This window comes from Pituophis catenifer, unplaced genomic scaffold (genome assembly GCF_029215685.1).
Source record: "Pituophis catenifer annectens isolate HBS135680 unplaced genomic scaffold, rPitCat1.0.hap2 SCAF_174, whole genome shotgun sequence".
Taxonomy (NCBI): domain Eukaryota; kingdom Metazoa; phylum Chordata; class Lepidosauria; order Squamata; family Colubridae; genus Pituophis; species Pituophis catenifer.
The window spans coordinates 1-27,304 of NW_027257054.1; the positions used below are offsets into that span (position 1 = coordinate 1).

At 46.8% G+C, this 27,304-nt stretch overlaps 1 protein-coding gene and 1 long non-coding RNA gene across 2 annotated transcripts; one reads left to right on the plus strand and one right to left on the minus strand.

Moving 5' to 3' along the window:
- Positions 1 to 864: 864 nt before the first annotated feature.
- LOC139326839 (uncharacterized) lies at positions 865 to 3,827 on the minus strand. The gene is made up of 3 exons (XR_011601548.1): positions 3,789 to 3,827; positions 1,998 to 2,220; positions 865 to 941 (listed from the first exon to the last, which is right to left on the minus strand). It is a non-coding gene; the product is annotated as an uncharacterized lncRNA (long non-coding RNA).
- A 5,710-nt stretch (positions 3,828 to 9,537) lies between these two features.
- On the plus strand, positions 9,538 to 23,434 carry LOC139326841 (L-serine dehydratase/L-threonine deaminase-like). The gene is made up of 8 exons (XM_070956619.1): positions 9,538 to 9,695; positions 12,746 to 12,906; positions 14,864 to 14,903; positions 16,665 to 16,804; positions 17,289 to 17,380; positions 19,856 to 20,083; positions 21,494 to 21,618; positions 23,038 to 23,434. The coding sequence occupies exons 2-8, from the start codon at positions 12,754 to 12,756 to the stop codon at positions 23,355 to 23,357; spliced, it is 1,098 nt and encodes a 365-aa protein (XP_070812720.1). The 5' UTR covers positions 9,538 to 9,695; positions 12,746 to 12,753; the 3' UTR covers positions 23,358 to 23,434.
- Positions 23,435 to 27,304: the final 3,870 nt, after the last annotated feature.

Here is a 27,304-nt window from a genome sequence, read left to right on the forward strand (position 1 = left end):
CTCTCCCCCTCTCTCTCCTCTAATCTCTCTCTCTCCCTCCTCTAATCTCTCTCTCTCCTCTAATCTCTCTCCCTCTCTATCTCTCCCTCTCTCCCTCCTCTAATTTCTCTCTCTAATCTCTCTCTCTCCCTGCTCTAATCTCTCTCTCTCCCTGCTCTAATCTCTCTCCCTCTCTATCTCTCCCTCTCTCCCTCTCTCCCCCCTCGCCCTCCCTCCCTCCTCTAATATATCTCTCTCCTCTAATATCTCTCTCTCCCTCTCTCCCCCCTCTCTCGCTTCTCTAATATCTCTCTCTCTCACCCTTCCCTAATCTCTTTCTCTGTCTCTCTCTCCTCTAATCTCTGTCTGTCTCTCTCCCTCCTCTAATCTCTCTCCCTCCTCTAATCTCTCTCCCTCTCTATCTCTCCCTCTCCCCCTCTCCCTCTTCCTCTCTCCCTCCTCTAATCTCTCTCCACTAATCTCTCTCTCCCTCTCTCCCTCTCTCCCTCCTCTCTCTCTCCTCTAATCTCTCTCTCTCTGTCTCTCTCTCCTCTAATCTCTCTCTCTCTCTTTCTCTCTCCATCATAAATGTGACTCAGTTGCAAAGCGCCTGAATTTTGATCGCATGACCATGGGGATGCCTGCAACGGTCGTTAAGTGTGAAAAACAGTCATAAGTCCTTTTTTTTCTGGAACATGTAACTTTGAACAGTGAACAGTTGTAAATAGAGGACCACCTGTATGTACAAGACAGAGAGTATCAATTAATTACGGCATCTTTCACGTTTACGAGAAACGTTATGTATTATACGACAATATTTGGTGTAAGGCTGCCATTGTGTACACTGGAAGACTTGAAAGCAACCAGCCGGGTCAATTCCATCCAGTGGTTTTTGTTGCAGATGTGCAAAGCAACTGTTTACCTGAGGAGCAGACCAGATGTCGACAGCCCTTCTTAGCCATCTGAAATTTAAAAAAAAAAAGAGAGAGATTTTTTTGGGTTCGTTTTTCTCTATCATTTCCATTTGTCCATGAAAAACCGAGAAGGGCTTTAGGAAAAGCTACCAACCAAACCCAGGAGTGACATCACACTCCTGTGCTGACTTTCTTCCAGCTGCCTCTCACCTGTTTCCAGCATGCAGGTGAGTCTCTGACACTTCCTCTCACCCCTCCTCTCTCCATTGAAAACAAAAAGGCACCCCCAAAAACCAGTGACTCAGGGACATGTCCAGTGGTGAAATCCAATTTTTTTTAAACTACCGGTTCTGCGGGCACGGCTTGGTGGGCGTGGTGTGGCTTGGTGGGCGTGGCAGGGGAAGGATACTGCAAAATCTCCATTCCCATCCCACTCCAGGGGAAAGGATATTGCAAAATCCCCAATTCCACCCCACTCCAGGGGGAAAGATATTGCAAAATCCCCATTCCCTCCCTACTCCAGGGGAAGGATACTGCAAAATCCCCTTTCCCACCCCAGGGGAAAGGATACTGCAAAATCCCCATTCCCACCCCACTCCAGGGGAAGGATACTGCAAAATCCCCATTCCTACCCCACTCCAGGGGAAAGGATCCTGCAAAATCCCCATTCCCACCCCACTCCAGGGGAAAGGATACTGCAAAATCCCCATTCCCACCCCACTCCAGGGGAAAGGATCCTGCAAAATCCCCATTTCCCTCCCCGCTCTTTGGAGAAGAATATTGCAAAATCTCCATTCCCTCCCCACTCTGGGGCCAGCCAGAGGTGGTATTTGCCGGTTCTCCGAACTGCTCAAAATTTCCACTACCGGTTCTCCAGAACCTGTCAGAACCTGCTGGATTTCAACCCTGGACACGTCTGAAAAAAAGACTAGCACATACTTTTTTAAAACTAGGTTTCCCGGAGGCCGAAGGAGGATCTGAGGGGTGTCACCGCAGCCAGTGTGCAAATATGCAAATCTCCCAGGCGACACACAAGTTGTGACCAGAGCCCAGAACATTCCCAGTTGTCCATAAAAACTTACCTGTCCTGCCTCAGTCACTCACCTGTTGGCAAAAGTAGCCAATGCCTCGGATTTTGAAGGAGCCACTTGGCTGGACGTTCTCCAACTTCATGTAGACTTTGGTTCCAGCCGTTTGTGACAAAGAGACACTTTCCAGCAAAGGCGTCTCAATGTGGAAAAGTTTGTCGAAACCCCCGTCAGGCAGCGTCTCCATTTGGGGTGGGGGGGCAACAGAAGCTCCCTATTCAATTCTACGAAAAAAAAATCTGGGAGATGGAAGTTTGAGGTTCACCCAAACCTCTGCATTCTTTCGGGTTAATGCTTAATTAACGGTTAGTGATTTTGCTCTTCTTTTTCCGTCATCTACTTCTAAGGTTGTGCGCAATAATATAATATATTGCGCACAATGTATCGTACGATTGTGCATCATGTTTGCTATTGGTATATTTACATTTTTAATTCCCACCCCCCCCTCCCCGTTTTATTGATGTCAGGCACCCAGAGCAAGATTGGCAGCAAACGAATTTAGCAAATAAAATAAAATAAAATAAATAAGGCTCAAACTTCAAAACTCAAATCATCTTCAATCTCAAAGGTGTCTATTCGGAGGGCCAGCGTTATTATGTGATTATAGCGATAGCACTTGCAGCCCTCTCTAAACTGTTTACAGAATCAGCCTCTTGCCCCCAACAATCTGGGTCCTCATTTTACCCACCTCCGAAGGACAGAAGGCTGAGTCAACCTTGAGCCAGTCCGGATATCCTATTGCTTTGAAGGCAGAAAAGAATTGGGGTGTGTGGGGGGGGCAGGGGAATTCAGGAATTCGGGAAGGAAGGAAGGAAGGAAGGAAGGAAGGAAGGAAGGAAGGAAGGAAAGAAGAGAAGGAGGAAGGGAGGGAGGGAGAGAGGGAGTGAGGTAGTTAGAGAGAAGGAAGGAAGGGGGGAAGGAGGGAGGGAGGAAGGAAGAAAGGAAGGGAATGAAGTGAGTGAATGAGTAAGGGAGGGAGGGAGGGAGAGAGATAGGTAGAGAGGAAGGAGGAAAGGAAAGGCGGGAGGGAGGGAGGGGGGAGGAAGGAAGGAAGTACGAAAGGAAAAGAAAGGAGGAAGGGAAGGAAGGAAGGAAGGAAAAGGAGTTAATCAGTGAGGGAGGGAGGGAGGGAAGGAGAGAGTTGTAGGGAGGGAGGAAGTAAGGAAGGAAGGAAGTACGGAAAGGAAAAGAAAGGAGGGAGGGAAGAAGGAAGGAAGGAAGAGAGGAGTGAATGAGGGAGGGAGGGAAGGAGGGAGGGAGGGAGAGAGTTGTAGGAAGGAAAGGAGAGGAGAGGAGAGGAGAGGAGAAAAGAGGAGAGGAGAGGAGAGGAGAGGAGGGGGAGGAAGATGTCCCAATCAATTCTAGTTCCACAAAAGTAAGAAAAGATCTCAGAAAAGCAATTATCCCTGCTTAGCATTTTTGACCCAGCTTTGGGAATTATAAAACTCCATCTGCATACAAGTCACATTTTCTGACTTTTTGAGTGATACATTCAAACCCAGGGAGGCCATTTCCTAATTTTTATGGTTTTTCTAACCATTTGGGGTTTTTAACAGGTCTCTATCAAGATCAGCCTTTTACCGGCTCCACCTGGAAATACAAGGAAGAAAAAAGACAAGGACCTGGGGGGGGGGGGCATGGGGAGGGGAGGAGATGTGGGGGAGAAAGCCCCCCCCCCCCACGCCTTCCAAACCAAGAAATCAAACTCCAGCCAGGAGTGTTGTTTTTCCCCCTCTATGCCCCCAAACCTTCCCATCATCCACCACCAGATGCTCGCTGGGTTTCGGAACTTCTCAAGAAACCTTACTCTGTTTCTTCAAGCCGAGTTGTTTGTTTCCCTTCTTCGGAGGAAGACGACTCTGAGCGGGTGAGCAAAGTTTAGGAACGGAGGAGGGAGTCGGAAAAATGCCAAGGATGATGACGCTGTGAGACTCTGTGTGTGTGTGTGTGTGTGTGTGTGTGTGTGTGTGTGTGTGTATTTGTGGTGTGGAGTGGTGTGTGAAAGGGAGGAAGAGATTGGGAAAGGCCTTCGCCGATGCCTTTGAGAACTGCCAAGTCTTTAACCTTGGGTTGATACGACATGTTGCCTTCTCAAGGATTTGCAGAGAGGAGGCAGTTCGTTTAACATACTTCTTTTATTTTTCTCTCTCCGGTCATTTTTATTTCTTCCCCCCCCCCCGCCCCCAAAAAAGAAAAGATGATATGGGAGACGGAAGGTTATTTTGATGAGCCAAGAACTGTCTAATATTCTTATGAAAAGAAGGACTAGGGGAGATGCGATAGCAGCCTTCCAATATTGGAGGGGCTGTCACAAAGAAAGGGACGCGGTGGCTCAGAGGCGAAGACGCTGAGCTTGTCGATCGAAGGGTCGTCAGTTCAGCAGTTCGAATCCCAAGTGCCGCGTAAACGGGGTGAGCTCCCGTGACTTGTCCCAGCTTCTGCCAACCTAGCAGTTCGAAAGCAGGTAAAAAATGCAAGTAGAAAAATAGGGACCCACTTTGGTGGGAAAGAAACAGCGTTCCGTGCGCCTTTGGCATTGAGTCATGCCGGCCACGTGACCACGGAGACGTCTTTGGACAGCGCTGGCTCTTCGGCTTTGAAACGGAGATGAGCACCGCCCCCTAGAGTCGGGAACGACTAGCACATATGTGCAAGAGGGGCTGACTTATTCTCCAAAGCACCTGAGGGTAGAACAAGAAGCAATGGGTCGAAACTGATCAAGGAGAGAAGCATCCTAGAACTAAGGAGGAATTTCTTGACAGTGAGAACAATCAATCAGTGGAACATCTTGCCACCAGAAATCATGGGTGCCCCAATACTGGAGGTTTTCAAAACTAGATTGGACAACCGTTTTATCTGGAATGGTAGCGGGTATATGCGGTTGCTAAGAATTAACACCAACTTGATGGTGCATAACAGGGTTGGTATTCACTTACCTCCGCTACCAATTCACAAATGTGAGCCCGGGTAGGCGGAGCCTCCCTGCACCGCCGCTACCAGTTTGCCAGAACCGGATATAACCGGTTGAATACCACTACTGGTGCATAATCAATCAATATGTATATACATATGAACATATATAGATATGAAGGGTGTAGTGGCTTAGTGGTGAAGATGCTTGCCTCCCCCTTGGAAGATGGAGAGTTCAATCCTACCTAGTGGCAGTTATTTCTTTCCCCAAAGAGCAAAGCAAAAATATCTGCTGTGAACTCCGCATAGGCATCAGGAAGGGCATCCAGCCAGTAAATGCTCAGCTTCATCCAGTTGCTGCTCTGACATTAAGGGATTTTACAAAGTCATAAAAGGGAGTTTTTATGGACATATATACATGTGTGTGAGAGTAAGTGTGTATATATGTGCATATCGAGACACACAATTCAGCACAACTTACTGGAGGTCCATGGATTCAGAGAAAATTCTACCTACTTTCTTAAGCTATCTTTTCTTTTATGTACACTGGGAGCATATGTACCGAGACAAATTCCTTGTGTGTCCAATCACACTTGGCCAATAACAAATTCTAATTCTAATTTATCTAAGCAATATAAATAAATGGTAATATTTATTGTTTTAATGTTTCGATTGCTATTGCAGTGTTTAGCTTGTTGTAAGTCACCTGGTTACCTGATGGCAAGACAGATGGCATAGACATGTAGTAAATAAATAGAAGTCTATTTGTTTTGAAGGCTTCATCAAATTGCCCTGAATCCAGATGTTCTATTACATTTTTACCCATAATATAAGATCGATATTCACGAGAGAGCTGCCGTCCAAAATCCCACCGATTCTGGAAATCTTTGGCGGAAATGACTTGCCTCTTTTTTTAATTGTAAAAAAAAAAATAAAAAAAAAATTCTGGAATAGTTAAAGATTCTGTCTTGGTAATATGAACAAGAAATCTGGATTTGGGCTTTTCAGATGGATAATAGAGCCGAGGCGCTACGAGGACTTTGTAGCTTTCTTATCTCTTCAACTCTTGCCTGTTGCTCTGTTGTTGTAGCATCTGTTGTGGATGTCACAATTGTTGGAACTTGACCCTTCACCTTATTCCTACTCAGAGGGAGAAAAATTCTGGAATTCCTTCGCAATCGTGAGAATTTGACACGGGGAAGACGGTCTTCAGGATTTTTGGAGTCGTGTCCACCATGTTCCTGGAGGTTCTTTAGGTACCTGTGAAGGTCTCCCCCCCCCCCTTAGATCTCGGTCGGGGCATAGTCCCTCCTATAAAACTCCAACCTAATGTGATTGGCTAAAAGGTGGGTAATTGGAGCTAACATCATTGGTTCTCCACTTCCTCTAATCAAGTGCAGGAAAAATCAGGAAGTCTGGGCAGTTAAAACAGAATATAAAGGTTTAGTGCAAGTTCTCACTCTCTACAAGAATCTGAACTACTAACAGTCAAAGCAAATTGGCGGTAGATAAGAGTCAAGGTAATTCAAGGAGGGCTGGATTTAAATCTCTTGTGGGCATGCAGGGACTCAAGACTGATGATATATTTGACTCCCCCTTCGGGCCTGGTCATCACCTTCAAAACGGGCCGCATGGGGACTCCTGGGAGGGGAGGGGTGGGCGGGCCAGCCAGGAGTGGGATTTGGGGATTCTCCGAAGTGCACAGAATCTCAACTACAAGTTCTCCTGAACTGCGAACCCCCACCCCTGCTTAATATGCTTAAAGAGGAAGGAGTTCCAATTCACGAGTAAGCCTTATGAGCCCTGCACTCACTCACTCACTCACTCTCTCTCTCTCTCTCTCTCTCTCTCTCTCTCTCTCACACACACACACACACACACACACACAATAAATAAATAAAAAGGAGCTGGCTGCTAGAATGAAATTTGCAGGAATGTATGTCAACAAGACTGCTGCTAGATTGCGGCATCCGTGCAAACTCCAGCTTGGAGAGAATCAATACTTTATAATAAGTTTCTAGGCTGCCTGGTAGTGAAAATATGTTTTGAGTATTATATGAGAGTAGAAGAACCGAAGCCCCGACAAAGAGAAACCAATTAAATTTCCAACAGGCAAAATGAGATGAATTTGCAAAATGCCTTGCTCGGAACGATTAGCGAAAACGGGGTGAAATAATCAGGACAGAACCGATTTGTAGGATGCAAATTATGGTTGCCTGCGAAGACTCCTGGATTTTCCAATTTGGGGAGTTGATAGTTGAAGGTGTATCCGCTTCCCATGCTTGGCCCCAGAGATAAGGAGTCATAGTGGTGGTGTAGCCACCGGAGATTCTATTTTGAAACAGTATCCAAATCGCCCACAAGAAGTTGGTCTTTAAAAGTTGGCCACCTGCACTTAACCCCTTTGAGATTAGCGAAAATATACCCTAAAATGAGCCCTATGTGTTGGAAATGTAAAAAGAAAGAGGGAACATACTACCATATGTGGTGGTCCTGCCCTGAGGCTCGAAAATATTGGTTTAAAATTAAAGATTGGCTACAGGAAATTACTAGCGAACAATTAGATTTAGAACCGGAACTCTTCCTATTGGGGATCTTCCCAAAAAAATATGTGAAGAACACAAAATATCTAGTACTACACATACTAACCGCTGCCAGGATTGCCTTCGCTCAATGTTGGAAACAGCCATGCACACCCGCAGAGAAATTCCCAGAATGAAGCAAGTTGAAGGACCATTGCCAAATTATTGAGTCTGTCATCTGCACCTCTATAACTGTCTGGTTTGGTTCTGCAACCCAACAAGACAGACGCAGACTTCAGAGGATAATTAGAACTGCAGAAAAAACAATGGCTACCAACTTGCCTTCCAAGGAGGACCTGTATACTGCAGGAGTCAAAAAGAGGGCTGTGAAAATATCTACAGATCCCTCTCATCCTGGACATAAATAGTTTCAACTCCTACCCTCAAAACGAGGCTATAGAGCACTGCACACCAAAACAATGAGACGCAAGGAGAGTTTTTTCCTGAATGCCATCACTCTGCTAAACGACTAATTCCCATGACACTGTCAAACTATTCACTAAGTCTGCATTACTATTAATCTTCTCATCGTTCCTATCACCCATTTCCTCCCACTTATGACTGCATGACTGTAACTTCGTTGCTGGTATCCTTACGATTTATATTGATTGTTTCCTAGTATGATTTGCTTGCTTATTTGTACCTTATGACTATCATTAAGTGTTGTACCTTATGATTCTTGACGAATATATCTTCTCTTTTTATGTACACTGAGAGCATATGCACCAAGACAAATTCCTTGTGTGTCCAATCACACTTGGCCAATAAAGAATTCTATCTATCTATCTATCTATCTATCTATCTATCTATCTATCTATCTATCTGTCATCTATCTATCAATCATCAGTCTATCTATCTGTCTATCTATCTATCTATCTATCTATCTATCTATCTATCTATCTATCAATCATCTATCAATCATCAGTCTATCTATCTATCTATCTATCTATCTATCTATCTATCTATCAATCATCTATCAATCATCTATCTGTCTGTCTGTCTGTCTGTCTGTCTGTCTGTCTGTCTGTCTATCTATCAAGAGATCCAAGTTGGACCTGTTTTGAGTCTCTTTCTTACGCTTTCCTGTTTTCCTGGACCAAATTTACGTTTTTGCTAATGGTCTCTACATACTGTACCTTCTCCAAGCTCAGATCTGTGCTCTTTTGCAGCCCGTGATGGATGCCCAGTTCGGCTAAGCCTTGCTGGCCATTCCTCCTTGTTAAAAATCTGCCCTCGTCCTCTCAGCCACCTCCACAATCTTGCGTTTCCTACAGAGCCCTTCAATAAATTGAAGAAGGACCACAGATTCAGCATGCTCAGTGGCTAAGACACTGAGCTTGTCGATCGAAAAGGTTCATCCCTAGCACAGGTATCCTGCGTGAGCAGGGGGTTGGACTAGATGACCTCCAAAGTCCCTTCCAAACTCTGTTACTGTTACATCTCAACCACAGCGGTGTTGAGATTCTTTGGTACGACTTTCTTTTCCCCGCCCCCGCAAGGAGTCGTTCTTTTTTTCCAACCCAAAAGTCGATGGCGGAGGAACTTTTAAAATAAAACGAACCAGGCAGACCTGGAAAAGGGTGGGTGGGCACGGCAGGGGAAATCTGAATTGTTTGTTTTGCCTGTCAATGTGCTGGATTGGATGGGAGGTTTTCGAGCTGGCTCTCCATTCCGGATCGAGCCACCCGTCCTGGTTTCAGCCGGTTTTGGTCAGCATGAAGGGTCCCTTTGTCATTTTAGCCTGCTTGCCCTGCTTTCCAGGCCCCCCCTGCTTCCCTCCCTCTCTCCTTCCACCAACCAACCAATGAGGCTATCTCCCCTTTTGGAATTGAAATGATAGAAGTGAGCTGTAAGCCCTGCCTTAAACCCCCTCTGACCCTCATCCTCTCTGCTCTTTTTTTTCTCTCCAGCTGGAATTTCGGGGTTGGACCAGAGAAAGGAGGGATGTCATCGGAGATCAAGGGGGTAGTCTTGGGGGGTGCCTGGTTCCCTCCCCTCATTGGCCCCCAAGCCAAGGCCACCAGCTTATAAAAGTTGGGAGAGACGGATTCATGTTCTCCAAAGACGCAGTGAAGTTCAGGACCGAAGCTGCCTGAGAGAAGAAAAGACCCTTGAAAAGTTGGCTTCCATCCCTTGAAGACTACCGAGACCATCTCACACACATTAAACCCCCTTCGCTTTTGGCAACCCATTTTCCACAGCTTTTCCTAGGCCTGTCTGGGGTAAGTGTATCCTTGTTTCTCAGCCGCTCCTTCTCAATCGCTTAAATAACTCAGAAGGAGCCACACTTTTTTCAGTCTCTGGATTAGCAGCGGACGAGAAGGCTCAGGGGGGGAGTCAGATAATCAAAACGGCAGACAAGAGGCCGGGTTTTATCGATAGGGAATTGGCTTGGAGGGATGATTTTCGTTTCAGCAGAGTGATATATGGCAGCAGATGAGGCCGCCAGACCCTGATTCAGAGGGGAAGTAGGAAAGACTTTTAAATAAGGGGCCTAAAGCATTTTCCTTCTTCTCGCTCCCTGTTGTCTTCATGGGATTCCTCAATTAAAGGGGCAAAAGGGGAATGGACAGGTAGTTAGGTAGGTAGTTAGGTAGAGATGATAGGATAGATAGATAGATAGATAGAAAGATAGATAGATAGATAGATAGATAGATAGATAGATAGATAGATAGGTAGACAGACAGACAGACAGACAGACAGACAGACAGACAGACAGACGACAGACAGAGACACACACACACACACAGAGAGAGAGACAGAGAGAGAGAGACAGATAGACAGGCAGTTGGGAGATAGATGATAGATGGATGGATGGATGGATGGATGATAGAAATAGAGAGACAGAGAGAGAGACAGAGAGAGAGAGAGAGAGATGGGCAGATGGGGAGAGAGACAGATAGGGGGATAGGTGAGAGAGAGAGAGAGACAGAGAGAGAGAGACAGAGAGACAGAGACAGAGATGGATAGATGGGCAGATGGGGGAGAGAGAGAGACAGATAGGGGGATAGGTGATAGAGATGATAGATAGATAGATAGATAGATAGATAGATAGATAGATAGATAGATAGATAAGATAGAAAGAAAGAAAGAAAGAAAGAAAGATGATAGAGATAGAGAGACAGAGGCAGAGAGAGGCAGAGAGAGACAGAGAAACAGAGAGACAGAGACGGATAGATGGGCAGATGGGGAGAGAGAGAGACAGATAGGGGGATACGTGATAGAGATGATAGATAGATAGATAGATAGATAGATAGATAGATAGATAGATAGATAGATAGATAGATAAGATAGATAAGATAGAAAGAAAGATGATAGAGATAGAGAGACAGAATCAGAGTCAGAGTCAGAGTCAGAGAGAGAGAGAGAGAAACAGACAGACAGAGACAGATAGACGGGCAGACGGGCAGATGGGGAGATAGAGAGCGAGAGAGACAGATAGGGGGATAGGTGATAGATAGATGATAGATAGATACATAGGTAGGTAGGTAGGTAGGTAGGTAGGTAGGTAGGTAGGTAGGCAGGCAGATGGGGGAGGGAGGGAGGGAGGGAGGCAGATAGACAGACAGTCAGATGGGAAGAGGGAGGGAGGCAGACAGACGGGGAGAGAGGGAGGGAGGCAGGCAGACAGACAGACAGACGCATGGATTCTTTGGATTCTTACAGTGGTTAGAAAGAAAATAGCTTCAGCGTTGGACGAAGACACGGCACCATTCCTGATAAGATCGCCCAATAGAAGCAGGGAAACTGACACGCAGGGAACAGCTGAAATTGCACGGATTAACTTTTGAAGGAAAAAAAAGCTTTGAAAATCCCATTGATTCCCTCCTTGGCAGAAACAATGGGCCTTCACTGCTCGCTCGCTCCTGAACAGCTGAAGGGTTGAATTTCAGCCAGAAATGGAGAAGACAGCATCCATTTACAGTATATAAGCACTCCTCTTGCTTGCTGGGAGACCTTAGGGTTCGTTTGCTTTGTCATAGGGAAGGCCTTTTAGATATCTGGGCTGCAAAGATCCAGGTAGCCCCTAGGGGGCAGTCATCGAACACCCCATCCCACCTCCCCAGAAAATACTAGCTCTTTTCTGCCATCTTGTGGCCATGCTAACGTTTGCAGTTCTGATATGTAGACTTAACATAGGGGAGATGCCGGGAAACTGAATGAAAGTTTCATGGCATTGAGAGCCAGGATGGTGTAGTGATTAAGGTACCAGGCGACAAACCAGGGGACCGTGAGTTCGAATCCCACTTTAGGCACAAAGCCAGCTGAGCGAACTTCAGCCAAGCCTTCTCTCAAGTTTCAACTCCTACCCTCAAAACAAGGCTATAGAGCACTGCACACCAGAACAACTAGACACAAGGACAGTTTTTTCCTGAACCCCATCACTCTGCTAAACAAATAATTCCCTCAACACTGTCAAACTATTCACTAAGTCTGCACTACTATTAATCTTCTCATTGTTTCCACCACCCATCTCCTTCCACTTATGACTGTCACTTTGTTGCTGGTATCCTTACGATTTATATTGATATTGTTTCCTGATTGCTTATTTGTACCCTATGACTACCATTAAGTGTTGTACCTTATGATTCTTGACAAATGTATCTTGTCTTTTTACGTACACTGAGAGCCTATGCACCAAAGATAAATTCCTTGTGTGTCCAATCACACTTGGCCAATTAAAAAAATAATAATTCTATTCTACTCTCTCTCAAGTCCTAGGAAGGAAGGAAGCACTTTTGACTCAAGGGCACACACACACAAAAAATAAATTAAAAAACCCAACACCTCGTTAGTTTAATATGGCTATATATAAATGCTGCCCAGAGTTTATGGGCCACATAAGAGTTTATGGGCTGCCCAGAGCTGGCTGAAGAACTCTGGGAGTTGAAGTCCACAAGTCTTAAAGTTGCCAAGTTTGGAGACTATCATGATCAGGAATGGTATTCGCTTACTTTCCCTACCGGTTTGCAAATGTGAGCGCCCGTGCCTTCTGTGCATGCTTCCGGCCTCAAAAACTTGCCTAAATAGGATGGCATATAGAGCCGGGATGGGTGGGCAGGGACACTTGCGATTTCTGCTACCAGTTCAGGCAAACCGGTCTGAACCGGCAAAATACCACCTCTGTTCATGATCCAATAAAGTTGACCAGCTGGATGAGTCTGCAGAAGCAAACTAAAATCTCTCTGTGTGTCTGTGTGTATGAATGTAGATTAAAGAAGTACCGCGTTGAGTTCAATCATGCTGGATCTCACCATCTTTAATTTCTCAGCCTTCTAGATGGCTCCTACTGATCCCCTCCATGTGACTACACCACTGAGAGAAAGCATCCCTCTTTCTAAGTTGGCCGGCACCAAGGTCTACCTCAAACTGGAGTGCGCCCAACCCACAGCTTCTTTTAAGATACGAGGCATTGGGAATTTCTGCAAAACGGTATGGATTGGAGAGAGGTTCTGTGAGCGGGACATGATGGGAGTTGTCCAATTCACATCTGACAGGGCTGGAAGCAAAGGCTGTGCCTAGGAAGAACCAAGTTTGGCCAATTAGTTGACATTTTATTTTATTTTTATTTTTTGTAAAAAAGAGAATTATGGAATCCTTGAGTCACAAGGTAGAATATAGACCCGGGATGGCGAATCTATGGCATGCGTGCCACAGGTGGCATGTGGAGCCATATCTGTGGGCATGTGGCCAGCTGATTTTTGGGCCTTCCGGGCTCACTGGAAGTCAGGAAACGGGCCGTTTCTGGCCTCTGGAGGGCCTCAGGGGGATAGGGAAGGCTGTTTTTGCCCTCCCCAGGCTCCAACAAAGCCTCTGGAGTCTATGGAGGGTGAAAAACGGGCCTTCCGGGCCCACCGGAAGTCAGGAAATGGGCCGTTTCTGGCCTCCCAGGGGGGGGTTTCACCCTCCCCAGGCTCCAAGAGCCTCTGGAGCCTAGAGAGGGCAAAAAATGGGGCCTACCGGGCCCACCAGAAGTCGGGAAATGGGCTGTTTCCAGCCTCTGGAGGGCCTCTGGGTGGGGTGGGGAGGCTGTTTTCGCCCTCCCCAGGTTCCAAGAGAGCCTTGGGAGCCAGGGAGGGTGAAAAACAGGCCTACTGGGCCCACCGGTAACCTTTTTGCCATTGCGTGCCAAAAGCGGGGGAAGCGCAGGGGGATCGTGCATGGGGGCAGGGGGCATGGGGGGGGCATTGAATTATGGCTGTGGGCACGCGATGGCAAAAAGGTTAGCCATCACTGATATAGACCATCCAGTTAGTCCAATTCCTGCTCAGTCCAGGATCCTGTAGAACATCTGTAATAGATGATGATTCGTCCTTTGTTTGAAGAAATGTTTGTATGGGGGTAATGAAATAACCACTGTTGTGGTGCGGTGGCCTAGAGGTGGCATTCTCGCCTCACATTCAGGAGGCTGTGAGTTCGATCCTAGGTAGAGGCAGATATTTCTCTCTCTGGGCACAATGAGAATATATCTGCTGACAAAACTCCGCATTGGTAACAGGAAGGGCATCTGGCCAGTAAAAACTCAGCTCCATTCAATTGCCCAGGCTCCACCCCGCAAGGGATTATGGGGTTGTTAAAAGAAGATGATGATGAACGAAATAACCAGTGTTGTAGGTGTTAGAAGCCTAAGGAAAAAAAATCCTTCTAATTCATAATATAGGGCAAAACTCCCTTGACAAATGTCTCACTTAGCAACAGAAATTTTGGGCTCAGTTGTGGTCATAAGTTGAGGACAACCTGTATATTCCCATCATGTATATATACACACATTTGGTCAGGAGATGATTAGGGGACTGGAGACTAAAACATATGAAGAACGGTTGCAGGAACTGGGCATGGCTAGTCTAGTGAAGAGAAGGACCAGGGGAGACATGACAGCAAGTCTTCCAATACTTGAGGGGCTGCCCCAGAGAGGAGGAAGGGGGTCAAGCTATTTTTGAAGGCCAGACAAGGAAGAATGGATGGAAACTGATCAAGGAGAGATTCAACCTAGAAATAAGGAGGAATTTTCTGACAGTGAGAACAATCAACCGATGGAACAGAAGTTGCCTTCAGAAGTTGTGGGAGCTTCACCATTGGAAGCTTTCAAGAAGAGACTGGACTGCCATCTGTCAGAAATGGTGTAGGGTCTCCTGCTTGGGTGGGGGGTTGGACTAGATGACCTACAAGGTCCCTTCCGTTAATCTGTATGTAATGTTGATGAATGAAAAATATCCATTAGTCCCAACTAGCACGATGCAATTATTCAGCTATATTTGAAGGAATCCCTGCTTTTCCTATTTTTGTGACCACATTAAGGGACGTCAAGTGAGAAATGCCTTCAGTCGGTTGAAATTCTCTTGTGCCGTGAAGGATGTCACTTCTCATGTTTCTGTTTTTGCTTCCACAGTGGGTGGAACGAGGGTGCAAGCACTTGGTCACTTCCTCAGGTAAATGGATACCCGTGGCAGCCTTCCAATAAATACAGTAGTGGCCAAAATTGTGGGAACCTTTGGGGAAAAGTGTATTTTCTAAAACTAGCAAATAACACCCCCTTTTTTTGGGAGTAGTACCATAAAATTATATATCAATGGAAAGATAATTGAATCAAGAATGTCATGCCATAACTTTTATGATGGATTTGCTATTAGAATAGCAGTTACAGTCTAAAGAAGAAAAGGGAAACGCATAGAAAAAACGAGATATAGAAAAATGATCACCGTAGAAAAAACGAGATATATGGAAATGATCACCACGTCAGTTAATACTAAATTGGGTCACCTTTAGCATGAATGACGGCCTTACAACGTCTTCCCATGGAGTGAACCAAGTCTTTGAGTTCTGCAGCTGTTCTCATGTGAAACCAAGATGGAATGATGGCTTCTATTAACTGGGTTTTATTGCTGGGTCGCTTCTGGCTAACCAGTTTCTTTAGTCGGCTCCATAGATTTTCCAAATGGGTGAAGGTCTGGGCTATTCCCAGGCCATTCCAGCAGTGGAATAGGATTATCTTGAAACTCCAAAAAATAAAAAAAAGAAGAAGAAGAAGAAATAGTGTTATTAGCCACCAAACCTCAAAAATACACTTTTCCCAAAAGGTTTCCACAATTTTGGCCACTACTGTACAGGTCTTGGGTCAGCATTTCTGTGGGAAAGGGGGACCATCAGGGATGAAAGCTATGAGATGGTCCGAGTCTATTGAGTGATGGACTGTAGCAATAACATGACTGAGCTATGAAAGTCAAGATTTATACTGTTTCTCCATTCTCAACAAACTTTCCATAAGTCTTTAAGAAAAGTATGGAAGGCAACTACCACCATAGCAATAGCACTTAGACTTATATGCAGCTTTACAGTGCTCTACAGCCCTCTCTAAGTGGTTTACAGTCTCAGCATATTGCCCCCAATAATTTTGGGTTCTCATTTTACCCACCTTGGAAGGATGGAAGGCTGAGTCAACCTTGAGCCGGTGAGGATCGAAATGATGGCTATGGGCAGAATCAGCCTGCAATGCTGCATTCTAACTACTGCACCATGGAAGGAAGGGAAGGGAAGGGAAGGGAAGGGAAGGGAAAGGAAGAAGGAAGGAAGGAAGGAAGGAAGGAAGGAAGGAAGGAAGGAAGGAAGGAAGGAAGGAAGGAAGGAAGGAAAAGAAGTGAATGAGTGAGTAAGGGAGGGAGGGCAGGAGGGCAGGAGGGAGGAAACGAGAGAGTTGTAGGAAAGATAGAAGGAAGGAAAGGAAAGGAAGGAAGGAGAGAGGGAGGAAGGGAAGGGAGGTAGAGAGTTGTAGGAAGGAAGGAAGGAAAGGAAATGAAGGAAGGAGAGAAAGGAAAGGAAAGGAAAGGAGGAAGGAAGGAAGGAAGGAAGGAAGGAAGGAAGGAAGGAAGGAAGGAAGGAAGGAAGGAAAGGGGAGAAAGAGGAAGATGTCCAAATCAATTGTAGTTCCACGAAAGTAAGAAAAGATCTCAGAAAAGCAGGCAGCCAGCAGTCAGCAGAAGTAGCCTGTGGGTACTGCCCTCTAACCACTGTGCCACCATGACTCTTCTAACTACATGAAATGGGTTATTTAGGTTACTACCTGCTAAGGAGAGGATGCGAACGAAGGGTCAGCGGTTAAAGATGCTGAGCTTGTCAGCTGGAAAGCTGACAGTCCGGTGTTTGAGACCCAGCGCTGTAGGTCACATTAAATGTCAAACACCTTTCCTTTTCAGGTGGAAATGCTGGCCTTGCGGTGGCCTATTCTGCCCGAAAATTGGGGATCCCAGCCACCATCTACGTCCCCTCCTGTACCCCAGCTTTCACTATTGAGCGACTGAAGGAAGAAGGCAGCTCAGTGTATGTTGAAGGAGAGGTAGGTTTGGAGATAGTGGGCTGAGGAATATTGCATTCAGTTTTGCTCACCACGATAAAATAAGATGTGGAGACTCTAGAAAGAGTGCAGAGAAGAGCAACAAAGAGGATTAGGGGACTGGAGGCTAAAACTTATGAAGAACGGTTGCAGGAACTGGGTATGTCTAGTTTAATGAAAAGAAGGACCAGGGAAGACATGATAGCAGTCTTCCAACATCTCAGGGGCTGCCCCAAAGAAGAGGGAGTCAAGCTATTCTCCAAAGCACCTGAGGGCAGGACAAGAAGCAATGGGTGGAGACTAATCAAGGAGAGAAGCAATTTAGAACTAAGGAGAAATTTCCTAAGAGTGAGGAGAACAATTAACCAGTGGGACAACTTGCCTACAGTATATTGTCGCTCTTCAAGGTTGCAGATAGCGGTCGATATTTCTTGGTATTGTTTCCTTAGCGTCTTCTTGATCTAACAAAGGGACTTCTCCTCCCCAGATATTAGCAGACAGCACAAAAGCAGCTAAAGAGTTGGTGAAGAACAATCCTGAGTGGGTTTATGTGCCTCCGTTTGATGATCCCTTGATTTGGTAAGTATTCCTAAAATCCTCTAAAGAAATACACATCTTCCTCCTCCTCTTTCCTCCTCCTCCTGTTTCTTCCTTCCTCTTCCTGCTTTCTCCATCCTCCTTCTCTTTCCTCCTTCTTTGTTCCTCTTCCTCCTCCTCCTCTTTTTCTTCTCCTCCTTCTTCTTCCTCTTCCTCATCCTTCCTCTTCCTCTTCTCCTCCTCCTTCCTCCTTCTTCCTTCTTTCCTCCTTCTTTCCTCCCTCCTCCCTTCCACCTCTTCCTCCTCCTCCTCCTCCCTCCTCCCTCTTCCTTTTCCATCTCTTCCTCCTTCCTCCTCTTTTTCTTCATCTTCTTCCTCTTCCTCCTTCCTTCCTCCTCCTCCTCTTCCTCCTCCTTCTTTCCTCCCTCCCTCCTCCTCCGCCTCTTCTTCCTCCTCCTCCTTTTCCACCTCCTCCTCCTTCCTCCTTCCTCCTTCCTCCTCTTCTTCTTCATCTTCTTCCTCTTCCTCCTTCCTTCCTCCTCCTCCTTTTCCACCACCTCCTCCCTTCTTCCTCCTTCCTCCTCCTCTTCCTCTTCTCCTCCTCCTCCTTCCTCCTTCTTCCTTCTTTCCTCCTTCTTTCCTCCCTCCTCCCTTCCACCTCTTCCTCCTCCTCCTCCTCCCTCCTCCCTCTTCCTTTTCCATCTCTTCCTCCTTCCTCCTCTTTTTCTTCATCTTCTTCCTCTTCCTCCCTCCCTCCTCCTCCTCCTCTTCTTCCTCCTCCTCCTTTTCCACCTCCTCCTCCTTCCTCCTTCCTCCTCTTCTTCTTCATCTTCTTCCTCTTCCTCCTTCCTTCCTCCTCCTCCTTTTCCACCACCTCCTCCCTTCTTCCTCCTTCCTCCTCCTTTTCTTCTTCTTCCTCTTCCTCCTTCCTTCCTCCTCCATTAAATTTATAGCCCCATCTTTCCTATAAGGACTCAAGATTGCATTCTGTCCCTTAATTTTATCCCCTCTACACTTGATCTTACCTGACAAGACCAAGAAGAAATTCCTTACCCAGATGCTGCAGTTATCTCCCTTGGCTTCAGGGCAGGACTTCTTCCTTCCTTTACCTCCCAATGCATAAAGAACGGATTAATTATATTAGAGCCAAAAGGTGGGGGAAAAGAGGTTATGGCCTTTATGAAAACCTATGAAAAAGATCTGCAAGCCACAGGCATCGGTGTCAAATTAATAGGAACCACACAGAACAAGTTTTATTTCATATTTTTCATACCTGTAGCACATGGAAAATCCAACTAAGGTCTATTCTAAAGAGTGCCCAAAGGAACACAAGGATCATTCTTACTTTCTTTTATGCTGAGATGGAAATTACATCCTCAAGGCACTGAAAGGTTTGGAGGCCATCAGGGTCATCTATCAATTTTGGTGTGAAGCCCAGATCTGTCCATACCGTGATTGTAGACATCTTTGGAAGACATTCGATTCAAATTTCTCAGAACCAATTTACGGTCTTTTGCCATATATCAAATGTCTTTCCACTTTTGGTTTCTGGGCTTTTCAAAGTCAAGGATGTCCAAGAACATCTCTACCACTTAGTTGAGCTTGAGCTGCTGAGTTTCAAGGAAAGTTGGGACCTGCAAATCACTGCAGTTGTTAAGGGGGTTGTTGAGAATGCTGCTGCAGCAGCCATAAGTGCGAGGACAGGGGTGGGATTGAAAAATTTAACAACCGGTTTGCTGCCCGGTTGCTGGGTGGGTATAGTCATGGGGGCGTGGCCTACTTGGCCTCCTGCACCACAGTGTGGGAGTGTTTTCATCTTCCCAAGGCTCCGGAAGCTTTCCTCGAGCCTCCAGGAGGGTGAAAACGGCCTCCCCGGGCTCCGGAGGCCCTTTGGAGGCCGGAAATGGGCCCATTTCCAGACTTCCGGTACTTCCGGTAGACCCGTTTTTCGCTGTCTGAAGGCTCCAGAGGCTTTCCTCGAACCTCCAGGAGGGCAAGAGCAGCCTCCCTGGGCTCTGGAGGCCCTTTGGAGGCCAGAAACAGGTGCATTTCCGGAGTTCCAGTACTTCCGGTAGGCCCGTTTTTCGCCCTCTGGAGGCTCCAGTGGCTTTTCTCGAACCTCCAGGAGGGTGAAAACAGCCTTCCCTGGGCACCTCTGGAGGCCCTCTGGAGGCCGGAAATGGGCCTATTTCCAGACTTCTGGTAGGCCCATTTTTTTTTTGTTAAGCCACTAGGGGCTCCTGCCTGTCTTATCTAACTGCTTCCCAGGTCACACACCTCTTCCCCTGGTTCCCCAAGATCATCTGTACATTCCGTTAGACAAGCAGTATGTGTTAGGACCCTTGGGTCCCATCAAGACCCAAGGAGATATCATCCTTCAGTGCTCTGAGAAGAGTCGGGACAGAAATCTTCACCCACCTCGGTCTCGTTTTCTTCCCCCAGTTTATCTTCTCCTCTCCTGCCTTATCAATTCTTTGCTAAGGCAGTTCGGCTCACCCCTATTTCTCTCCCTTCCAGGGAAGGTCACATGTCTCTGGTCAGGGAGATGAAAGAGCAGATGGCCTCCAAGCCTGGAGCCATTGCCCTCTCTGTTGGAGGAGGGGGCATGCTATGTGGAGTGATTCAAGGCCTACGAGAAGTGGGCTGGGAGGATGTGCCGGTGGTTGCCTTGGAAACCAAAGGAGCTCACAGCCTGAATGCTGCCTTGGAAGCCGGGAAGCTGGTGACACTTCCTCAAATTACCAGGTGAGCCTTGTTGGGATGGACCTCTGCTGACCAGGATGAGCAGCCCATGCTGAGAAGAACTAGTAGCTAGATGGGGCAGTGTCTTCTCTAGTTCACAGTGGCTGCATTCATACCACCAACTGGATGATGGTCGACTCCTTTTCTGGTCTGCACAGGACGTTGTGCAAACCACAGGAAGCCACTGTTGTGGCCCACCAGCAGATTCGGACAGTGAGGAGGTTGGGGAGGAACATGGGCCAGTCCTGGTATCTGGGGAAGGCTCTGATGAGGGCTCTGCATCCGAGGCAGAGAGGGAGCCAGGGACGTCTGACAGTTATCAGCTGCCTTTGGAGTCAGACATCAGTGAGGCAGAGGATCAGCTGGAGCCTGTTCCCAGTGTGCGCATGGGCAGAGTTGCCAGACGAAGAGAACAGCTAAAGAACAAGGGTCGACTTGGGAGTAAGGCCACAGGTGGACAATGAATGGCCCTTCCCAGAGGGAATAAAAGAGGAGCGAAAGGGGAGTGGAGTTTGCAGGAGATAATTAGTTCATTCCTGCATTCTTGTCAAGTATTGCAGCGTCTGAAAGATATCGGCCTGGCCACTTTCCAAGCCTGATCAAGGTCGGTAATTGTGACCCATCTTGAAAGACTGTGAGAGAGGAAAGACTTTGCTGGAGAGGAATTCACTGTCGATTAAATAAAAGGGGTTTATCGGGATGAGGACTCGGCTTCATGCTGCTGGGGAAGCCTAGATCAGAACAGCCACAAGTTGGGGTGACAAACCCTCTGAAGTTAACTCAAAAGATTCCTTTATTAGAAGCGCCAGTAGCCCTGGAAAAAAGTCTGTTTCTCAATGCTGGCTAACAAGTCTGGCCGGCTGGAAGATGAATAGTTGTCTGTCACATCTATTCATCTCCGCCTCCTGTCTTTTATCCCCAGAGCTAGGGTGGGACTTCGCTAGCAGCGGTGGCTCTTCTGTCCCAAGGACCGGCCCATAGATTTCCACTGCTCTCCTCTCCTCTGCCTTCTGTGCATCTGTGCATCAGGCACTAGACCCAGCTGTTCCTCCTCTTCCTCATCAGCCACCTCCAGACCTGGGAGCTATTGACTCTTTGTCTGAGGGCTGATGGACGGCCCAGGCTCCGCCTCTTTCTCTCTTTCTGCCAGTTCCATTCCCTCGTCCCCCGCAGAGCTCTCAGGTTGCCTTGATGCTGGCCCTGACTCCCATGCCTTCTCCTCCTCTGATTCGGCTGCTGGAGGGGCCATCTGCCGACAGGCCACGACAAGTATCAAGGGTGAACCCCCTTTGAATCTGATAAATATGGCCTCTGTCGTAAAGGGCTATATAGGAGCTCATTGGGGTTTATTCAATAATACATGGTTAACCAAAGTATGGTTTGGTGTAGTGACTACAACACTTTTCTTTTCAGTGTCGCTACAACTCTGGGGGTGAGCATTGTGGCAGCAGAGACTCTGAAGCTGGCTCAGGAGCACCCAACTTTCTCAGTAGTGGTCACGGATCAAGAGGCAGTAGAAGCTATTGAAAAGTTTGTGGGTATGTGGTATGGGTCCTGGCACACTCAACCTGTCTTGTCTCTCCATCTCGGTCACTGTTTCTACCTCTACCTCCATTTCTACTTTAATTTAAAGTTCTACTTCTACTTCCACCTCCAGCTCTTTATCTTCTTTATTTCTATCTTCATCTTCATCTCCACCTCCACCTCCAACTCCATGTCCACTTCCTATCTTTATCTTATCTTTACGCCCATCTCCATCTCCACCTCCATTGTCATCTCCATCATCTTCACCTCCACCTCCTATTTTTATCTTTATTATCATTATCTTCATGTCTATCTCCACTTCCACTTCCACCTATCTATCTACCTCTACTTCTTCATTCACCTTCATCTCCACCTCCATCTCCATCTCCACTTCCTATCTTTATCTTATCTTTACGCCCGTCTCCATCTCTACCTCCATTTTCATCTCTTCCATCTCCATCATCTCCACCTCCACCTCCTATTTTTATCTTTATTATCATTATCTTCATGTCTATCTCCACTTCCACTTCCACCTATCTATCTACCTCTTCCTCCACCTTCACCTTCACCTCCACCTATTTTTATCTTTATTATCATTATCTTCATGTCTATCTCCACTTCCACTTCCACCTATCTATCTACCTCTTCCTCCACCTTCACCTTCACCTCCACCTATTTTTATCTTTATTATCATTAACTTCATGTCTATCTCCACTTCCACCTCCACCGATCTTTATCTTTACCTCTACTTCTTCCTCCACCTTCATCTCCGTCTCCGTCTCCACCTTCATTACAACTTCTCCAAATCCCATTTTAACAGTCAAGGGGTATCCCTAAAGCTCCTCACACTCTGCCTCATGGTGGCACAATGGTTAGAATGCAGTATTGCAGGCTAACTCTGCCAACTGCCAGGAGTTCGATCCTGTTCCGGCTTAAGGTTTGACTCAGCCTTCCATCCTTCCGAAGTCGGTAAAATGAGGATCCAGATTGTTAGGGGGCAATAGGCTGACTCTGTAAACCACTTAGAGAGGGCTGTAAAAGCACTATGAAGTAGTATATAAATCTAAGTGCTATTGTTACTGCTAATAGTAACTTTTTTCAAAGTGCCAGCTTATTGGATACACCATTCCAGCATAGATATATTATCTTATTTCTTGGTGACTCTCCTTTCAGCTTTAAACTTACTGTCACTTGCTCTGCAAGCTTTTAGTTAGATAAGACTATAGTACTAGAGCTGAGCTACCATATAGACAACCACTAGATGGCAGCAAAGAGTACCTAAATACATTCTTTTTGGCCATCTAGTGGCCAGCCAGTTTAAGGGTCCTAGATTTACAGTGATGCTGAACTCATAGGCATCAATTTCCTCTTCTCCTCACTGGCATTCGGTGGGTTAAAATCCCCATTTTTTTCCCCACCACCACCGCTCACAGATGATGAGAAGATCCTTGTGGAGCCCGCTTGTGGAGCTGCCTTGGCCATTGTGTACAGCGGAAGGGTCCAAAATCTCCAGGCAGAAGGCAAGCTGACTCCCCAGCTGGAGTCTCTCGTGGTGATTGTGTGTGGAGGAAACAACATCACACTGGCCCAGTTAAAGCATCTCAAGGCCCAACTGGGCCTCTCGAAAGATGAGGAGCCGTGGGATGATGACGTAGAAGAAAGCCACATCGCGATGGCCGTGTGGTCTTCACAAAAGAAAGGTGGCCATTTCCGGGCTTCGTTCCAGACTCACCGTCAACCCTACACTTATTAAAACGCCGTTGCCTCATGCTGTCTTCCTTCCTTCCTTCCTTGGCTTCTCTCTTACACAAAGGTGTGTGTTTGTGCCACAGGAACACACTGGTGGGAATGACGGTCTGGGGTCTTCTCCCTTAAAACCTTAATTGGATCACCAATCAAGAGGGAGCCATCCCTAGGTCACTGTCAGAAGATGTTTGGTCTTCCACCATGGAGTTGGGTTGAAGCCCAGTTGTCCAGTGTGGTGACCATGCAGCATGTTCTTCTGGCTTTGGAGACCATCCCTTAAGACTGGCTATTGGTTCCTCCTGGACAGGAAGGAGATCAAGAGCTTCCTGTTCCAGTTGGATCCAACCTCTTGTAAGTTCCTCCTCCTAGGGAACCTTTTCAGATCAGACACCTTGGGCCATCAGAAAGGTTCCAGAGGGATGGAAATACAAGTAGTCCTCAACTTATGACCGGTCACTTAATGACCATTTGAAGTTACCGTGGACTTCCCCTGGGGTACTTACGACCCAGTTTCGACCCAAAGTCACATGACCTCACTTTGGGTGTCCATATTTACGGCAGTTTGTAATATCCCACGGTCATGCAACCACGTTGGTTCTGCTGAAAACCAGCAGTTCCGTCCGATTTTCGTCAAAACGGGCCAATAGCCAATGATTGCTTCGCTTAATGACCACAGTGTTTGTTTAATGACCACCGCAAAAAGGATCATACAATCGGGCCAGTCATATGTCCGGTGTCCTGATCTATGACTGTCCTGACTTACAATCATAATGGGCATGTTCCTTTACGGTCGTAACTCGAGGACTGCCTGTGTTTGTACAAGGGAATCCTCTCCTTGGGGGCCTGAAGCTTCTGCCCTCAGTTCTGAGGGAAAACAACGGAAGGGGGGAAACTTCTAGAAATTTTAGTCATTCATATTTTACTTCGATAGCCAAGAGTCCCCCATTCGTCCTTGGATCTGTCATTCCTTCCCCCCTACACAGCAATCTGTCTCCCCCAAAAAAGCTTCTCCTGGTGCAAACAATAATAATAATAAAAAGCCCTGATAATTAAAAAAAAAATAGTAATGTCTTCTTTCTCTTTCTTTTCCTGTCGCTCCTTTAAACGCAACAAAAATCAATAAATGAATAAAAATGAAAGAAAGAAAGAAAGAAAGAAAGAAAGAAAGAAGAAAGAGAAAGAAAGAAAGAAAGAAAGAAAGAAAGAAGGAAGGAAGGAAGAAAGAAAGAAAGAAAGAAAGAAAGAAAGAAAGAAAGAAAGAAAGAAAGAAAGAAAGAAAGAAAGAAAGAAAGAAAGAAAGAAAATGCCTGGGTGTTGTTCATTTAATTCCTGTTTTATAGGTATATACAGTTGATCCTAAAGAGTGTCAAACTCTGTGCTGAGGTTTACACACACACACACACACACACACAGAGAGAGAGACAGACAGACAGACAGACAGACAGACAGACAGACAGACAGAGGAAAGAAGGAAAGAAAGAAAGAGAGGAAGGAAGGAAGGAAGGAAGGAAGGAAGGAAGGAAGGAAGGAAGGAAGGAAAAAAGGAGAAAGACAGAAATAAAGAGAAATAAAAGGGAGCAAGAGAGAGACAGAGAAGGAAAACAAAAGAAGAGAAAGAAGAGAAGAGGAAGAAAGAGAGAAAGAAAGAAAAAGAAAGAAGAGGGAGAAAGAAAGAGAGACAGAGAAGGAAAATGAAAGAAGAGAAAGAAGAGAAGAGGGAGAAAGAGAGAGAAAGAAAGAAAAAGAAAGAAGAGGGAGAAAGAAAGAGAGACAGAGAAAGAAAAAGAAAGGAGAGAGAAAAAAAGAGAAAGCCAGAAAAGAAAAAAGAGAAAGAGAGAGAAAGAAAGAAAGAGAAAGAAGAGGGAGAAAGAAAGAGAGACATAGAAAGAAAAAGAAAGAAGAGAGAGAGAAAAAGAGAAAGCAAGTAAAGAAAAGAGCGAGAGAGAGAGAGGAAGAGAGAGACAGAAAGAAAAAAAAGGGAGACAGAGAAAGAAAGAAAAGAAGAGAGAGAGAAAGAGAGAGAAACAGAGGGAGAGAAAAAGAGAGAAAAGGCAGAAAGAAAGAGAGAGAAAAGAAAGAGAGAAAGACATGAGGAAAATTGGCTCCAATTGGGTGGGGTGGGGGAGTCTTTTTTCAAAAGACCACTGGGGAAAGACACTGCCTTAAACCTGGGTCATTTTCAGGAGCCTTATTAAAGGAACTGGGTCGGGGAGGGGGAGAGAGAGAGAGACAGACAGACACAGAGAGAGAGAGACAGATAGACAAAGACAGAGAGAGACAGAGAGAGAGACCGAGGCTGCCTATTTGCTAAGATACAATGGAGATCGTCCTTGAATCCCTCTCCTCATTCATCCGCGTGAACGAGCTTCCCTTTGTCAAAGGACTCCGCTATCTTGGAGAGCTTTGGCCTTAGGCTGGCGGTGGGAAAATTGCAACTCCCAGGGTGCCGTGCCAAGCATCACAAAAGAACAAACTGTACGGGTGGTTGGGTGCGCGGTGAAAATCACCATTGCTGAGGAAGGCAAGTGCCATTCCGTATATCGAGTGGAGTGGAGTGGGGGGGGGGAAAGTGTGTGTGTGTGTGGGGGGGTGTTTCTCCAGAAAGCGCAACAGGGATTGGACGACGAAGCTGTGAAGGTTTTGGGGTGGGGGGGGGGTGGACTCCGGCCCTCGGAGCCCAGAGCCAGAAGCTTCTGTTTCAAGGCTCTTTTCGGCCGAGTGCCTTCTTACGCTCTTTTGATCGTTTGTTTTTTTAGAAGTAGGTCAAGCGCAGTTGCCTCCCAGGATGAGTTGGCCAAAAAAAAATGCAGAGAAGAGCGACGAAGATGATTAAAGGCCTGGAGGAAGAACGGTAGCAGGAATTCTAGAGAAAAGAAGGACTGGCGTGGAGACGGACGGACGGACATGATAGCAGTATTCCACAGCAGTTCGGCAGTTCGATCCTGACCGGCTCAAGGTTGACTCGGCCTTCCATCCTTCCGAGAACCTGAACCTGGAACCTTCGGAGGGATTGCTGTCCTCTCCGAGGTCCTTGGAATTTCCCCTTTTATCTATTGACCTCTCCGCGGTCAATAGTGCCTAAATCGGCTCCCAAATCGAGGATATTAGGGACTTCAAGAGCGGAGATCCGTTCTCGTTGTCCCTAACACGATGACGTCGCCGCTGGAAGTTTTTCCACTGGAGGCTTTTTAAAGAAGAGACTGGACAGCCAGCTGTCTGGAATGGCCTAGGGAAGTGATGGCTAACCATTTTGCCATCGCGTGCCAGGAGTGTGGGGAATGAGGGGGCGGTTGCGTGCATGCCCACGCCCATAATTATATGCGCCCCGCTCCCGCGCATGCATGTGTGCCCCCCCATTCCCTCCGCTCCTGGCACGTGATGGCCATTTTCTCTCTCTCCCCAGGCGCCAGAGCCTTTCTAGGGGTGGGACTGGAAGTTGGCAAATGGGCCATTTTCGGCCTCCGGAGGGGCCTCGGGTGGGTAGGGAAGGCCGTTTTCACCCTCCCCAGGTTCCTAGAAAGGCTCTGAAGCCTGGGGAGAGCAAAAAATGGGCCTTCCGGTCCCACTGGAAGTTGGCAAACGAGCCGTTTCCGTCCTCCAGAGGGCGGAAGGCTGTTTTTGCCCTCCCCAGACTCCTAGAAAGGCTCTGGAGCCTGGGGAAAGAGAAAAACAGGCCTTCCCTACCACCACCCCTGAGGCCCTCTGGAGGCAGGAAACAGCCTGTTTCCCTACTTCTGGTGGGCCCAGAAGGCCTGAAAATCAGCTGGCCAGCGCGCACATGCACGCCGGAACTGAGCTCGGGTGCCCACCGATATGGCTAGGTGGCACGCGTGCCATAGGTTCGCCATCACGGGCCTAGGGGGTCTCCTACCAGAGCAGGGGGTTGGACTAGAAGACCTCCAAGGTCCCTTCCAATTCTATTATTCTGTATCACTGCCGTTTCCCTGCCTAAAG

Coding starts and splice junctions, on each gene's coding strand:
- LOC139326841 (XM_070956619.1), top strand. CDS start 12,754: ATGGCTCCTACTGATCCCCTCCATGTGACTACACCACTGAGAGAAAGC. Junction 17,381..19,855: donor TTTGATGATCCCTTGATTTG/GTAAGTATTCCT, acceptor TCTCCCTTCCAG/GGAAGGTCACATGTCTCTGG. Junction 20,084..21,493: donor ACACTTCCTCAAATTACCAG/GTGAGCCTTGTT, acceptor TTTTCTTTTCAG/TGTCGCTACAACTCTGGGGG.